This window comes from Globicephala melas, chromosome 13, assembly GCF_963455315.2.
Source record: "Globicephala melas chromosome 13, mGloMel1.2, whole genome shotgun sequence".
NCBI classification, from domain to species: Eukaryota; Metazoa; Chordata; class Mammalia; order Artiodactyla; family Delphinidae; genus Globicephala; species Globicephala melas.
Genome location: NC_083326.1, coordinates 49,250,982 through 49,266,485, shown reverse-complemented (window position 1 = coordinate 49,266,485; position 15,504 = coordinate 49,250,982). Strand labels below are relative to the sequence as shown.

Here is a 15,504-nt window from a genome sequence, read left to right as displayed (position 1 = left end):
GATAAGGGCTTTGGGGTAGGATGAAAACTCTTACACTATATTTCCTAAGGTGTATCACATTTAAAGCTGATAAACACTTTGCTTTCAGACAGTGATAAAGGAAGATGTTCCAAGAAAAGCTAAAACCCTGAGTTCCAACAGTGATAAACTGTTAAATGAAGCCAAGATAACCCAGAAGAAGCTACAGCAAGGTACTGAGGGTTAGGGTGGAGGCTGGGATAGTCAAAGACTTGCAAACAACCTATGAGACCAGGAGAGGCAGCCCTAGAAGCAAACGCACTTCTTGAATCTCAGTGTCCCTGCAAATGATACTTTGCAAACTCATAGCTGGGATGTGTCTACCCAATATTCTAACATATACCAAATTAACTAGAACCTCATAAATCTAAGTAAATCTTGAGGCTGATAGGCCTGTTTCGGCCTGGCCTTGGGTTTGGGGAGGGGATTCTTAGTTTTATCCCGTGTGGACCCACATAGCATTGAGGTATGTACAGTGCTGCTTTCTTACTTAAGGCCCAGGTAATTAGTTTCAGGTCATTAGAGCAACTGCTTCAAAATTTCTTAAGCCCTAAAATCTTAGCAACTGAAAGTACCAAAAATCACTACCACTATGGGGCATGAAGATTTTTAAATTTTTGTCTTTGAACTTTTTCTACTTATTTAATTTGATTTTTTTAAAAAAATAATTAAACCGTCTCGATCTCACCAAATTCCTGTGTTCAGAAAATGCTGTGTCTTGATTTTCTCTGGTCTCCTGTGGTCATTCATAGCTGAGCAGCCATCCAAGCTCATAGCCCTCACTTACCTTCTTAATCCTTTCAAAGCAGTTAGATGCCTTCTACCAGTAAATAAATATATTTATTTATTTATCTTTTTTCATTTTTTAAAATTAAAATGAGTTATTACACCTCTCCCTTTCCTCATGTGCATTTCCAAGGAGCCTGGTAACACAGGCTCTGTATGCGCCTGGCCTCTGTAACTGGAGGACCTGTGGGTCTAGGTGCATGCAGTGGGCATCTCGGGGATGACTGCTAAGATGCAGGTCTGCTCAATGCTGTGCAGACCTTGGCTACTTCAGGGGTCACCAATACCCACAGATGATCAAGATCTTTAGGGTAATCGCCTCTTGCTGCTTTATTTTATTTTAGAAATCAGTCCGGCTCTCAGCAACCTGCAGCAAACTCTGAAAATTATGACCGTTCAGAAAGGGCTGGTAGACACCAATCTCACGACCATCCGCGATGATCTTCGTGGGATACAGAGAGGTCAGCAGCTCCCTAACCCACTGGACTTGGCTTCTTTTGTCAAGCATTTTAGATACTTACCCCTCCCTGTTTGTGTGTGCATTAGGTGACATCGATGGTATAATCAATAGTGCAAAGAGCATGGTCAGAAATGCCAACGACATCACAAATGATGTTCTAGATGGGCTCAACCCCATTCAGACAGACGTGGAAAGAATTAAGGATACCTATGGGAGCACCGGGAGTGAAGACTTCAACAAGGCTCTCACCGATGCAGATAATTCAGGTAGCAGGCATTCTCTGCCCTGGACATATTATCCATTTTCTCCATCAGTATGTGCTTTGGTCAGTTTTAATTTTTCCCTGGTAAAGTCTGATCTTAGAAATTAAAATACTAAAAACGACTTCACATAATCCATTCAGAGAGTATGGCTATTCTGTTAGTGAAAAGGACCAAGTAGGATTTTTGAAAAAAATCCATGAACATTGCTATTGATTTTCCCTTTTATAGAGTGGAGATATAGGTCCCTGAATTATGAGGAATTGAATTATTATTAATATTAAAGATCAAAAAGCAAAGATTTATTTTTTATAGTGGTCAAGAAAGATTATTTGATATCTAGATTGCAGAATAAGATCCATGATGTATTTATATAGAAATATGTATAATATATATTTCTATAATATAGAAACTGTATTACCTGATTCTGAGTCATCCTGTCCAACGTTTGGGACCCAGACATACCACTTGACAAGTACTATCAATGAGAACATCTGTATTTAACCTTTTCTCAACTCACAATGATAAATTTCTGTTTTGTAATCTCACCAACAGTAAAGAAATTAACCAGCAAACTGCCTGATCTTTTGAGCAAGATTGAAAGTATCAACCAACAGCTGTTGCCACTGGGCAACATCTCTGACAACATGGACCGCATACGGGAGCTAATTCAGCAGGCCAGAGATGCTGCGAATAAGGTGGGTGTGTCCCCACATTGCCAGGCACCAAGGCTCATTCTTTGATAAGTTACTCCATTCATTAGGAAAGGAAAGGTATCTATGTGCTCAAGAACTGGTTGTCTGTCTTTTTATTTATTTTTTGGCTGCGTTGCGTCTTTGTTGCTCTGCGCAAGCTTTCTCTGGTTGAGGCGAGCGGGGGCCACTCTTTGTTGCGGTGCGTGAGCTTCTTACTGTGGTGGCTTCTCTCGTTGCGGAGCATGGGCTCTAGGCGCGCGGGCTTCAGTAGCTGTGGTGCGTGGGCTTGGTAGTTGTGGCTCACCGGCTCTAGAGCACATGCTCAGTAGTTGTGGTGTACGGGCTTAGTTGCTCCGCAGCATGTGAGATCTTCCTGGGCCTGGAATCGAACCTGTGTCCCCTCCATTGGCAGGCAGATTCTCAACCACTGCGCCCAAGTCCCCTGGTTGTCTTTCTTGCCATAATTCTTTGGTTGCTCCCAATGTGCAAGTTCATTTCCTCCTGTCATCCTTCAAAAGTACACGTCATCTTCATCCCTTAGATGATCTGGTACATCAAGGACCTGGAGCAGTTTCCTTCTCACTGACTCATGCAGACAGGAAGCAGGATTCTCCCCCAGGCTCCAGTTGGTAAAGTGTTATTGCAAGTTCGAGTAAGGGTTCTGTGATTGGAACGTGCAGATGTGATACTGAACAAGACCTACCTTCTCATTTTAACTTGGAAGTTGTAGAATCCACTTTTATTGAGGATGGAGGAATGGTTCCTACCAACATGAGCAGTGTTCTGAATAGGAGATTACAGCAATTTTCCTTCATTGGAAAATTCCATCAGCCTTTCTAATTTTAATCTAACATTATTTACTTGAATTCCTTACGCTTCTCCCTCACAATTTGTTTTATCCTAAAATAATGTAAATGAAATATCTTGTATTTTTTAGCCACCTCCCTGTGAGATATTTGGAGATAGAGAGTTGGAAAGCCAAGTCAGAATATCACTGCCCTGGAGGCACCATGGTTGATTTCCAGGCTCAATATTACGTCTTTTGAGCCTCAAAAGCTGCCTTTTCTTTTAGGAAAGAGAATGACTCCCAACACAAAATTTTTAGCAGAAAAACAAAGAGCCTAAGGCACAGTTTGGCAGAAACTACCCTCTTCCTACCCATACACATCTTATAAAAGCAAATGAAAAAGCATGTTTCTAGCTTTTGCCCTTCTGTGTTCATTCACTAATTTACTGAACATAATCTGAAGTGTATGAATAGCACAGTGGCTTAGAACTGGTTAACCGAGGCAGACGGCCTTGTTCTGATCTCTGCTCTGTCACTTACGAAAATAAGACTAGTTACAGTTTATAGATCAATGATATTTAGTAAAAATATTAAAACACACATGAGAAGCAGGGCATGGGAGTCCAAATCCAGCGTAGTGGTGACCTCTGAGAAGGGAGAGCAGACTGGGAACAGGGTGGGATACATGATGGGATTCAGTCATAGCAGTAATGCTTAATTTCTTAAGAAGGTCGTACATATGCAGGTGTAGTCTCTTTTTTTGTGTTCATAAAATGTTTTTTTTTGAAATTTATTTTTTTTATACAGCAGGTTCTTATTAGTTATCAATTTAATATATATTAGTGTATATATGTCAATCCTAATCTCCCAATTCATCACACCCCACCACCGCTTTCTCCCCTTGGTGTCCATAGTTTGTTCTCTACATCTGTGTCTCTATTTCTGCCCTGCAAACCGGTTCATCTGTACCATTTTTCTAGGTTGCACATATATGCATTAATATACGATATTTGTTTTTCTATTTCTGACTTACTTCACTCTGTATGACAGTCTCTAGATCCAGCCACATCTCTACAAATAACCCAATTTCGTTCCGTTTTATGGCTGAGTAATATTCCATTGTATATATGTACCACAACTTCTTTATCCATTCGTCTGTCGATGGGTATTTAGGTTGCTTCCATGACCTGGCTATTGTAAATAGTGCTGCAGTGAACATTGGGTGCATGTGTCTTTTTGAATTATGGTTTTCTCTGGGTATATGCCCAGTAGTGGGATTGCTGGGTCATATGGTAATTCTATTTTTAGTTTTTTAAGGAACCTCCATACTGTTCTCCATAGTGGCTGTATCAATTTACATTCCCACCAACAGCACCAGAGTGTTCCCATTTCTCAACACCCTCTCCAGCATTTGTTGTTTGTAGATTTTCTGATGATGCCCATTCTAACTGGTGTGAGGTGATACCTCATTGTAGTTTTGATTTGCATTTGTCTAATAATTAGTGATGTTGAGCAGCTTTTCAAGTGCTTTTTGGCCATCTGTATAGCTTCTTTGGAGAAATGTCTATTTAGGTCTTCTGTCCATTTTTTGATTGGGTTGTTTGATTTTGTAATATTGAGCTGCATGGGCTGTTTATATATTTTGGAGATTAATCCTTTGTCCATTGATTCGTTTACAAATATTTTCTCCCATTCTGAGGGTTGTCTTTATGTCTTGTTTATGATTTCTTTTGCTGTGCAAAAGCTTTTACGTTTCATTAGGTCCCATTTGTTTATTTTTGTTTTTATTTCCATTACTCTAGGAAGTAGATCAAAAAAGGATCTTGCTGTGATTTATGTCAAAGAGTGTCCTTCCTATGTTTTCCTCTAAGAGTTTTATAGTGTCCGGTCTTATATTTAGGTCTCTAATCCATTTTGAGTTTATTTTTGTGTATGGTGTTAGGGAGTGTTCTAATTCTTTTACATGTAGCTGTCCAGTTTTCCCAGCACCACTTATTGTAGAGATTGTCTTTTCTCCATTGTATATCCTTGCCTCCTTTGTCATAGATTAGTTGACCATAGGTGCGTGGGTTTATCTCTGGGATTTCTATCCTGTTCCATTGATCTACATTTCTGTTTTTGTGCCAGTACCATACTGTCTTGATTACAGTAGGTTTGTAGTATAGTCTGAAGTCAGGGAGTCTGATTCCTCCAGCTCCATTTTTTTCCCTCAAGACTGCTTTGACTATTTGGGGTCTTTTGTGTCTCCATACAAATTTTAAGATTTTTTTGTTCTAGTTCTGTAAAAAATGCCGTTGGTAATTTGATAGGGATTGCATTGAATCTGTAGATTGCTTTGGGTAGTATAGTCATTTTCACAATATTTATTCTTCCAATCCAAGAATATGGTATATCTCTCCATCTGTTGGTATCATCTTTAATTTCTTTCATCAGTGTCTTATAGTTTTCTGCATACAGGTCTTTTGTCTCCTTAGGTAGGTTTATTCCTAGGTATTTTATTCTTTTTGTTGCAATGGTAAATGGGAGTGTTTCCTTAATTTCTCTTTCAGATTTTTCATCATTAGTGTATAGGAATGCAAGAGATTTCTGTGCATTAATTTTGTATCCTGCAACTTTACCAAATTCATTGGTTAGCTCTTGGCATCTTTAGGATTCTCTATGTATAGTATCATGTCACCTGCAAACAGTGACAGTTTTACTTCTTCTTTTCCAATTTGTATTCCTTTTATTTCTTTTTCTTCTCTGATTGCCATGGCTAGGACTTCCAAAACTATGTTGAATAATAGTGGTCAGAGTGGACATCCTTATCTTGCTCCTGATCTTAGAGGAAATGCTTTCAGTTTTTCACCATTGAGAATGATGTTTGCTGTGGGTTTGTCATATATGGCCTTTATTATGTTGAGGTAGGTTCCCTTTGTGTCCACTTCCTGGAGAGTTTTTATCATAAATGGGTGTTGAATTTTGTCAAAAGCTTTTCTGCATCTATTGAGATGATCATATGGTTTTTATTTGTTAATATGGTGTATCACATTGATTGATTTGCATATACTGAAGAATCCTTGCATCTCTGGGATAAATCCCACTTGATCATGGTGTATGATCCTTTTAATGTGTTGCTGGATTCTGTTTGCTGGTATTTTGTTGAGGATTTTTGCATCTATGTTCATGAGTGCTATTGGTCTGTAATTTTCTTTTTTTGTAGTGTCTTTGTCTGGTTTTGGTATCAGGGTGATGGTGGTCTCATAGAATGAGTTTGGGAGTGTTCCTTCCTCTACAATTTTTTGGAAGAGTTTGAGAAGGATGGTTGTTATCTCTTCTCTATATGTTTGATAGAATTCACCTGTGAAGCCATCTATTCCTGGACTTTTGTTTGTTGGAAGATTTTTAAAGACAGTTTCAATTTCAGTGCTTGTGATTGGTCTGTTCATATTTTCTATTTCTTCCTGGTTCAGTCTTGAAGGTTATACCTTTCTAAGAATTTGTCCATTTCTTCTAGGTTGTCCATTTTATTGGCATAGAATTGCTTGTAGTAGTCTCTTAGGATGCTTTGTATTTCTGCTGTAACTTCTCCTTTTTCATTTCTAATTTTAATGATTTGAGTCCTCTCCCTCTTTTTCTTGATGAGTCTGGCTCATGGTTTATCAATTTTGTTTATCTTCTCAAAGAACCAGCTTTTAGTTTTATTGATCTTTGCTATTGTTTTCTTTGTTTCTATTTCATTTATTTCTGCTCTGGTCTTTATGATTTCCCTCCTTCTACTAACTTTAGGTTTTGTTTGTTCTTCTTTCCCTAGTTCCTTTAGGTGTAAGGTTAGATTGTTTATTTGAGATTTTTCTTGTTTCTTGAGGTAGGCTTGTATTGCTATAAACTTCCCTCTTAGAACTGCTTCTGCTGCATCCCATAGGCTTTGGATCATTGTGTTTTCATTGTAATTTGTCTCTAGGTATTTTTTGATTCCCTCTTTGATTTCCTCAGTGATCTCTTGGTTATTTAGTAATGTATTGTTTAGCCTCCATGTGTTTGTACTTTTTACATATTTTTCTCTGTAATTGATTTCTAATCTCATAGTGTTGTGGTCAGAAAAGATGCTTGATATGATTTCAATTTTCTTAAATTTACTGAGGCTTGATTTGTGACCCAAGATGTGAACTATCCTGGAGAATGTTCCATGCGCACTTGAGAAGAAAGTGTAATCTGCTGTTTTTTGGATGGAATGTCCTATAAATATCAATTAAATCTGTCTGGTCTGTTGTGTCATTTAAACCTTGTGTTTCCTTATTAATTTTCTGTTTGGATGATCTGTCCATTGGTGTAATGAGATGTTAAAGTCCCCCACTATTATTCTGTTACTGTCGATTTCCTCTTTTAGAGCTCTTAGCAGTTGCCTTATGTATTGAGGTGCTCCTATGTTGGGTGCGTATATATTCATAATTGTTATATCTTCTTCTTGGATTGATCCCTTGATCATTATGTAGTGTCCTTCCTTGTCTCTTATAACATTCTTTATTTTAAGGTCTATTTTATCTGATATGAGTACTGCTACTCCAGCTTTCTTTTGATTTCCATTTGCATGGAATATCTTTTTCCATCCCCTCATTTTCAGTCTGTATGTGTCCCTAGGTCTGAAGTGGGTCTTTTGTAGACAGCATATATATGGGTCTTGTCTTTGTATCCATTCAGCGAGCCTGTGTCTTTTGGTTGGAGCATTTAATCGATTCACGTTTAAGGTAATTATTGATATGTATGTTCCTATTACCATTTTCTTAATTGTTATGGGTTTGTTTTTGTAGGTCCTTTTCTTCTCTTGTGTTTCCCACTTAGAGAAGTTCCTTTAGCCTTTGTTGTAGAGCTGGTTTGGTGGTGCTGAATTCTCTTAGCTTTTGCTTGTCTGTAAAGCTTTTGATTTCTCTGTCAAATCTGAATGAGATCCTTGCCTGGTAGAGTAATCTTGATTGTAGGTTCTTCCCTTTCATCACTTTAAATATACCATGCCACTCCCTTCTGGCTTGTAGAGTTTCTGCTGAGAAATCAGCTGTTAACCTTATGCGAGTTCCCTTGTATGTTATTTGTCATTTTTCCCTTGTTGCTTTCAATAATTTTTCTTTGTCTTTAATTTTTGTCAATTTGATTACTATGTGTCTCGGTGTGTTTCTCCTTGGGTTTATTCTGCATGGGACTCTCTGAGCTTCCTGGACTTGGGTGGCTATTTCCTTGCCCATGTTAGGGAAGTTTTCAATTATACTCTCTTCAAATATTTTCTTGGGTCCTTTCTCTCTCTCTTCTCCTTCTGGGACCCCTATAATGCAAATGTTGTTGCGTTTAATATTGTCCCAGAAGTCTCTTAGGCTGTCTTCATTTCTTTTCATTCTTTCTTCTTTATTCTGTTCCGTGGCAGTGAATTTCACCATTCTGCCTTCCAGGTCACTTATCCGTTCTTCTGCCTCAGTTATTCTGCTATTGATTCCTTCTAGTGTATTTTTCATTTCAGTGATTGTATTGTTCATCTCTGTTTGTTTCTTCTTTAATTCTTCTAGGTATTTATTCTTTAATTCTTCCAGGTCTTTGTTAAACATTTATTGCATCTTCTCAATCTTTGCCTGCATTGTTTTTCCGAGGTCCTGGATCATCTTCACTCTCATTATTCTGAATTCTTTTTCTGGAAGGTTGCCTATCTCCACTTCATTTAGTTGTTTTTCTGGGGTTTTATCTTGTTCCTTCATCTGGTACATAGCCCTCTGCCTTTTCATCTTGTCTATCTTTCTGTGAATGTGGTTTTTGCTCCACAGGCTGCAGGATTGTAGTTCTTCTTGCTTCTGCTGTCTTCCCTCTGGTGGATGAGGCTATCTAAGAGGCTTGTCCATAAAATGTTTTCTTAATTAAAAAAATTTTTTAATGAGTAGGAGTTTTCCAGGTGACAAAAAGCAGAAGAGCATGGATAGACTCAGGATGTGTGGGGTATATGGAGGGTAGAGGGCTAGTAGAAGAGAAGGGCATAAAACGAGCCTGTGAGTGTAGGGGAGGGGAGCTCCATCGGTCATGGGCACCTTGGAGAGACTACAGCTCATGCATCACTAAGCCTCCCTGCCTGATGCCTTGCATATACAAGGTCCTCCATAAATACTTAAATGCTTGGGAGATAAAAGGTAGAGTTGGTGTAAGTATCATTCCTAGAGTTATTCTTTAGATCGTTAGAGAATACTTATTTTCTGTGTTTTTAATGCAGAGCTACCCAAGGGGGTCCAAAGACCAGAGCTAGTCAGAGAACTTTTATTACTGCTCCGTTATATATAAGTACAAAATTAAGAGTAAATGTTTAGAAACTTTCAATAATTTGAATTGCTTCAACATCCAAGCATTGGATCAGTGGATGTATATTTTACATACCTTCTTTATTTCATTTTTTAGTAATTTAATTTCTCATATATTTTATAAAAGTATTGATCCAGAGAAGAGTAGAGGGAAAAAATAGTCCTTCACCCTGAGTTTAAGACACATATTCTAGAGAACCGTGATGCACATATTTTTAAGGACTGAATGCCTGTAATAAATGCAGATATAACAGGTAATATGTTAATGGCAAAAGATTCCTTAAAGAGTTCTTTTTTAAAAAAAATATTTTTGATGTATTGTACATCTACTGTATGCCAGGTATCATGCTAAGTGCTTCCATATATGTTAGCTCATTTGCACAAAAACCTTCTAGGCTTTGAATAATAATTATTATTATTATATTTATATAATATTCATCTTATATATTAATAGGGCTATAATACCTATTAGTAAGGCTAATATAATATTAATATCATAACCCTATTAATAATATTTTGCATATAATGTAGTTTTATATTATACTATAATATATAATAATATTAATAGGATTATAATATTATATTAACCCTATTAGTATGTATTATAAACCTATAAATATAATACCCTCTATTATAATATATTATCTAAAGCCCATATTATTCTGTATATTAATATATTATATTATTATGATAGAAATATTTTAACAATAGGGTTAATACAAATTAATATTATAGCCATCATAGTGACAATAATAGTAATAATTTATTATGGTGATTACTGTTGCTGGCACAGAGGACTAAACGCGCTTCCCAAAGCCCCTCGCCTGAGGCAGGAAGAACACAAATGCTTTATTCCGCATGCAGCTGAGTGTAGCCTCCAGGCCTAGGAGGCATCCGCACTCCTTTGCTCCCTATCATAGCAACTTGGGAGCAGCTACACAGTCACAAGCCACCACCTTGAGCATCCTCACCTTCCTCATCTGGAACAGCTAACACCCTGGATCTTGTCCCTCACAGGTCGCCATCCCCATGAGGTTCAACGGTAAATCTGGAGTGGAAGTGCGGCTGCCACATGACCTGGAGGATTTGAAAGGATACACTTCTCTTTCTTTGTTTCTCCAAAGACCTGAATCAACAGAAAGTGGGGGGACCGAGAATATGTTTGTGATGTACCTCGGAAATAAAGATGTAAGTATTGCTTTGACGTTCCTCTTGTTTTTAAAACAGAATATGGTTTTTGAGATGCGTGACACGACTGTGTCACTGCCAACGACACAGCAGGAGGAAATGCCGTCGCCTCTGGTGGCTCCACAGGGGGAATCTCCCGTCAATTACCGATTGTCCTTGGCTGGGGGATCGAGAGGCCTGGCCTGATGGGCCCGGCATGTAGGCACACACGTGTGTACACGTGAGCACGTCCACACCTGGGGTTGAAGATCAGTACCCCTCCCCTTACAACCAGGGCTGCAGTACCAAGGCTTCATGGAGATCAGAGTAGTTCTTCCTCATAGCGCTGGACTCTGTCCTCTTCTCAGGGCGCCCAGCCGCAGACCCTTCCACGTGTCTGGGGTGGTGACCATCTGTGAATGAGGCCTAGAGTGAAATGCAGCCTCTCCTGCCTCATTAGTAAGAAATACAGTTGCCCCATCTCTATAATTCTAAATTCTTTAAACCACCACTGTTATAGGCATTTCAAATAGTTTATTTTAGCTTTTAATCCCTCCTCTTAAAATACATCTATTCTACCTAAGTGTCAGAGGAAAAGGTAATCACTGACTAGGTTAGTTATTCTACATGATTGGAAAAGAAATTCCTGAAACATGGTTCTCAGAAATTCTGGGAAATTAGGAAATGGTTGGCTGTCACTGTGGGCTTTGTATTTAAGGATTCCTAAAATCAGCACTATTCCTGGTCACCCGTTCATGCTTCAAGGTATTGGGACTTTATTTGTAACTTTCTTATGACATGACTTTTGGCTTTGTATTATGGCAAAATGCCCATGACTGCTCCCTCAGCAAATGTACACCATGTACCTACTAGGTACCATACCCTGTATTTATGATAAACAAACATTTGTTTCCTGAATGTACTTAATGTACCCTTAAAATAGGTTAAAATGGTAAATTTCGTGTTGTTATATATTTTACCACAGTTTTCAAAAATTTGTTTTTACCTAAGGTGCTCACATTCTAACAGGGAAGTGAGGTACATACGTCACTGACCGTGATAACACAGGGTGAACAGGCATGCCCAGAGTGTTGAGGGGACCTTGTATGGGGCTGGAATGACGTAAATGGTTTATCTCCTTTACCAGAACAAAATCGCATGGAGGCCTGAACCCGGTTCATCTTTACGTCAGGTGCTTGGCAAATATTTGCAGATTGAGAGAATGGAGGAGTGGATAAATGAGTGCCCTCATGATAACGAGAGCAAAAACAGTGCAGACATTGTCAATGAACTGTGCTGTCTGTATTGTCTTATACCAGGGTGCCCCTCATGCATTCTGTCTGCCCAGGGTGAACTGAATGAAAGCTGTTAGTTATTAGAAATGCGCTCTTTTGGGATGGGAAGTTGAGAGAATTCAGTATGTGAAGTGCTCTGAGGTGGCCTTTTTGTCTCCAGGCCTCCAGGGACTACATAGGCATGGCAGTCGTAGATGGCCAGCTCACGAGTGTCTACAACCTGGGAGAACGCGAGGCTGAACTCCAAGTAGGCCAGACCTTGACCAGGAGCGAAACTCAGGAGGCAGTTATGGACCGGGTGAAATTCCAGAGGTGCGAGTCTGATTGATTACTGCTCTTTGTTAATTTGACCTACACTCGCCAAACTTTCATTGTATGCATTGCTGAACCCCATTTTTAGTATTTTGGCTTTGATTTCTTTCATCTTCTCATAAATTTTTATATAACTTTATTATCTAATTTATTTTTAAACAGAATTTATCAGTTTGCAAGGCTTAATTACACCCGAAAAGCCACATCCAGTAAGCCAGAAGCACCTCAATTCCATGACATGGATAGTGGGGATAGCAACACGCTCCTCGATTTGGACCCTGAAAATGTTGTATTTTACGTTGGAGGTTACCCATCTGATTTTAGAGTAAGTGTGAATGTTTTTTCACGGAATGAAAATATTTAAAATTTAATTTGGCATAATGATGTTTTAATCGGTTATATACAAAATGGATTTAACTGTGTATTCTTACAGGATATCCAGTGACAATGGCTAACACTCACTGAGCTCTTTTATGTGCAGTGATCTAGGCTTAAGTATATTAATTTAAACAAGCATCACTATCTTTCCTATTTCACAGATGAGGAAACTGAAACAGAGAGGTTGAATAACCTGCCCAAGATCAGACAGCTAGAAAATAGCAAAGCCAGAGTATCTGGCTCTAGGGTCCCCATGCTTACCCGCTATGTTATGTTGATGGTTAAAAGTGATAGAGTTATACTGTTTCCTCGTCAGCCTGTTCATTGTCCTTTGTTCAATTAGTGGAAGATTTTTTGGTTTTGTTTTTTTTAGCTTCCTAGTAGACTGAGATTCCCTCCATACAAAGGTTGTATTGAATTAGATGACCTCAATGAAAATGTTCTGAGCTTGTACAACTTCAAAAAGACTTTCAATCTCAACACGACAAAAGTGGAGCCTTGTAGAAGGTAAATAAAACCTATAAGCTGGTGTCTCTTTGTGATTTCGGTAGCTTGCAGTTATATTACATAAAATATGTGTAATTGTTATTTAAGGAATATAAATTAAATAAGAAAAAGTCTTTTCCTTATTTGTATAAAATATTAGATTATAGAATTTTCTCGATTTTGAAAAAATAAATCTTTCTTCAATTTTTGGTGCCTCCTACCACAAAATATTCAGCATTCGTTGGTACCTGATTTAGGCACAGACTATTTATTTACTGTAAACTTCAAAAAAAAAATCGTGGTCCCTAAAGTACACCATGACTTTGCCATATGAACCTATTTGAAAGTTGCTGCCTTGAGCGCCTGACCTACCCTATAGTTTAAAAGATTTGGAAGATTCTAATACGAGACAGACTGAGTATTTACTGCTCAGAACAAAATTATATTTCAAGTTAATAATTTCTTATATTGCAAGATCTTCAGCTGCTGGGCCACATCTTCCTAAGTAGACATTTTCAAAAGGGAATCCTGAATAGTATCTCTAGGGTTGAGCTAGGGTTTGATCATCATAGAGTGTAAGGGCACATCCAGGAGATATAGCGGGCTGTGGTGACCTAAATGGGAAGAAAATCCAAAAAAGAGGGAATATATGTATATGTGTAGCTGATTCACTTTGCTGTACAGTAGAAACTAACACAACATTGTAAAGCAACTATACTCCAACAAAAATTTTTTTAAAAAAGATGTTTCCTCTTCTTTAACAAAATCATGACAACTCGATTGCATGGGCTTTGCTCCCTTTTTCCTCTCGTATTAGTAAGAACACTTTCCTGGCAGTCCTTTGCTGCTGTGTTCTAACTTACGATGATTGGTGTTCACAGGAGAAAGGAAGAATCAGACAAAAATTATTTTGAAGGTACAGGCTATGCTCGAGTTCCAACTCAACCAAATGCTCCCTTCCCAACCTTTGGACAGACAATTCAGACCACCGTGGATAGAGGTTTGCTGTTCTTTGCAGAAAACCAGGTAATCTATAACAAGCATCCAGATACTACCAAATATGTCCATTCATTCGAGCAATTTGGGGGTAACTGGGTTATTACAAACAACCAACGGATCTGAAAAACAATGTGCAAATGTTAGCTGCATCCTTTCCCTTGACCCAATTCTACTTTCTTTGCCTGTGCGAGTGTGTGTTTTAGTAAGGCAAGTAATCCGTAACTTGAGAAGATGCCACCAAAATGTGGGAGAAATTGCCCCTTTCCCATTCTTTTGTGTTGTCAGTTTTATTCTTTGAAAACTACTATCTGCCTAGTAATCCACTTATTTTCTGCCTAAAAAACGTTAAGACCTCCTGGGGTCTCTGAAAGCTAGACTGTTTGACCTCCTGCTGTTTGATTCTTGGTCGGACTGTTTCCAGGCTGTATGGGATTTTGTCTCTGTCTGACCCTTGACTTGCCAGGTCTAGGAAGCTTCTCTGTTTTCAAGCAGCTGAGGTTCCTAGAGGCCATACTTAAGTCTCCTAGTTTAGAAAGGGCCAAAAGTGACCATCTATGAGTGATCGTCAGCGCCATCTGCTGGTAGATGGTGCTGGACTTAACCTCTCCTGAGAGCAGAGTGCTTCTGTAGCTGCTGCGTAGGTAGTATTTGTGGAGAAATGTGGATCAGCCCGTGGGATCTCCCATCTGAAAATGTAGGATTGGTGTGGAGCTTGGGATTTTACCAGACCCTTCTGTCTGGGGTAGGGACACAGACCTGGTCCAACTCTCCTCTCTGGGGTTGGTCTGGACCCCTCAGGAGATTCCAAGGCTGAACCAGTTCTGATGGTTTGGGGAGGTCCTGACTGCCTGAAGAATGCAGAGAGCTGAGCAGTCAGACAGCATCTTCAGAGCAAGGCAGTTGTTTTCCAGAACAAGGTCTTCTTTGTATTACATTTCGAAGTTCTGGGAGACTAAGAACCAGAAATACTACTTATAGTAGAAGAAAACTTATGAAATGCCGTTAGTAACCAGATAAGAGAAAATTATCTCCAGTGCTGCTGTTAAGTAGGATGCTATTCTATTATTTATGAGTGTGATGAACCCTCACTGGCTTCTAAGAGCAAGGTTTAGGATCCAGATAAGGACTGATTTTCCTTTCAGGTAAGGACTCTGGAAGTAGACTTCAAAGAGAGTTTCATCAGGAAACTGTGTAAGAGCCAACTTTCCAGTCCTATACCAGACATTCCTCAGCTTACCCTTCCACTAAGGAAATGGTTGGCTCAAGTATGTGCCTTACACCGTGATGGGGATGCAATTATGACCCCTAGTAGGTTTGTGGCTGGCTCAGCAAGGTGATTAGTGACGAGAGAGAGAGAGAAAGAAGAGAACAGGGTGAAGGGCAGAGAGACAGGCTTGGGAGTCATGTAGAACATAAGTTCTGTTAGAGATATTCTGATTTTGAGATATCTGTGAGGCATGCAAGCAATAGCAATTAGGCAATCAGATGTACAGACCTGGCCCTGAAAAGACAGGTCTAGGCTGGAGAAAAATATTTGGGCTCATGGGCACACC

The 15,504-nt window shown here is 38.9% G+C and overlaps 1 protein-coding gene across 1 annotated transcript in view; it reads left to right on the top strand.

The window, feature by feature from the left end:
- Nucleotides 1-15,504, top strand: part of LAMA3 (laminin subunit alpha 3) — a 240,940-nt gene that overhangs the window by 195,144 nt on the left and 30,292 nt on the right. Inside the window, exons 52-60 of the mRNA XM_030842611.3 lie at nucleotides 89-191; nucleotides 1,149-1,265; nucleotides 1,351-1,530; nucleotides 2,080-2,222; nucleotides 10,332-10,502; nucleotides 11,937-12,088; nucleotides 12,251-12,413; nucleotides 12,840-12,973; nucleotides 13,834-13,978. Of these exons, the coding sequence (XP_030698471.1) occupies nucleotides 89-191; nucleotides 1,149-1,265; nucleotides 1,351-1,530; nucleotides 2,080-2,222; nucleotides 10,332-10,502; nucleotides 11,937-12,088; nucleotides 12,251-12,413; nucleotides 12,840-12,973; nucleotides 13,834-13,978 (1,308 nt within the window). The remainder of the gene's footprint in view (nucleotides 1-88; nucleotides 192-1,148; nucleotides 1,266-1,350; nucleotides 1,531-2,079; nucleotides 2,223-10,331; nucleotides 10,503-11,936; nucleotides 12,089-12,250; nucleotides 12,414-12,839; nucleotides 12,974-13,833; nucleotides 13,979-15,504) is intronic.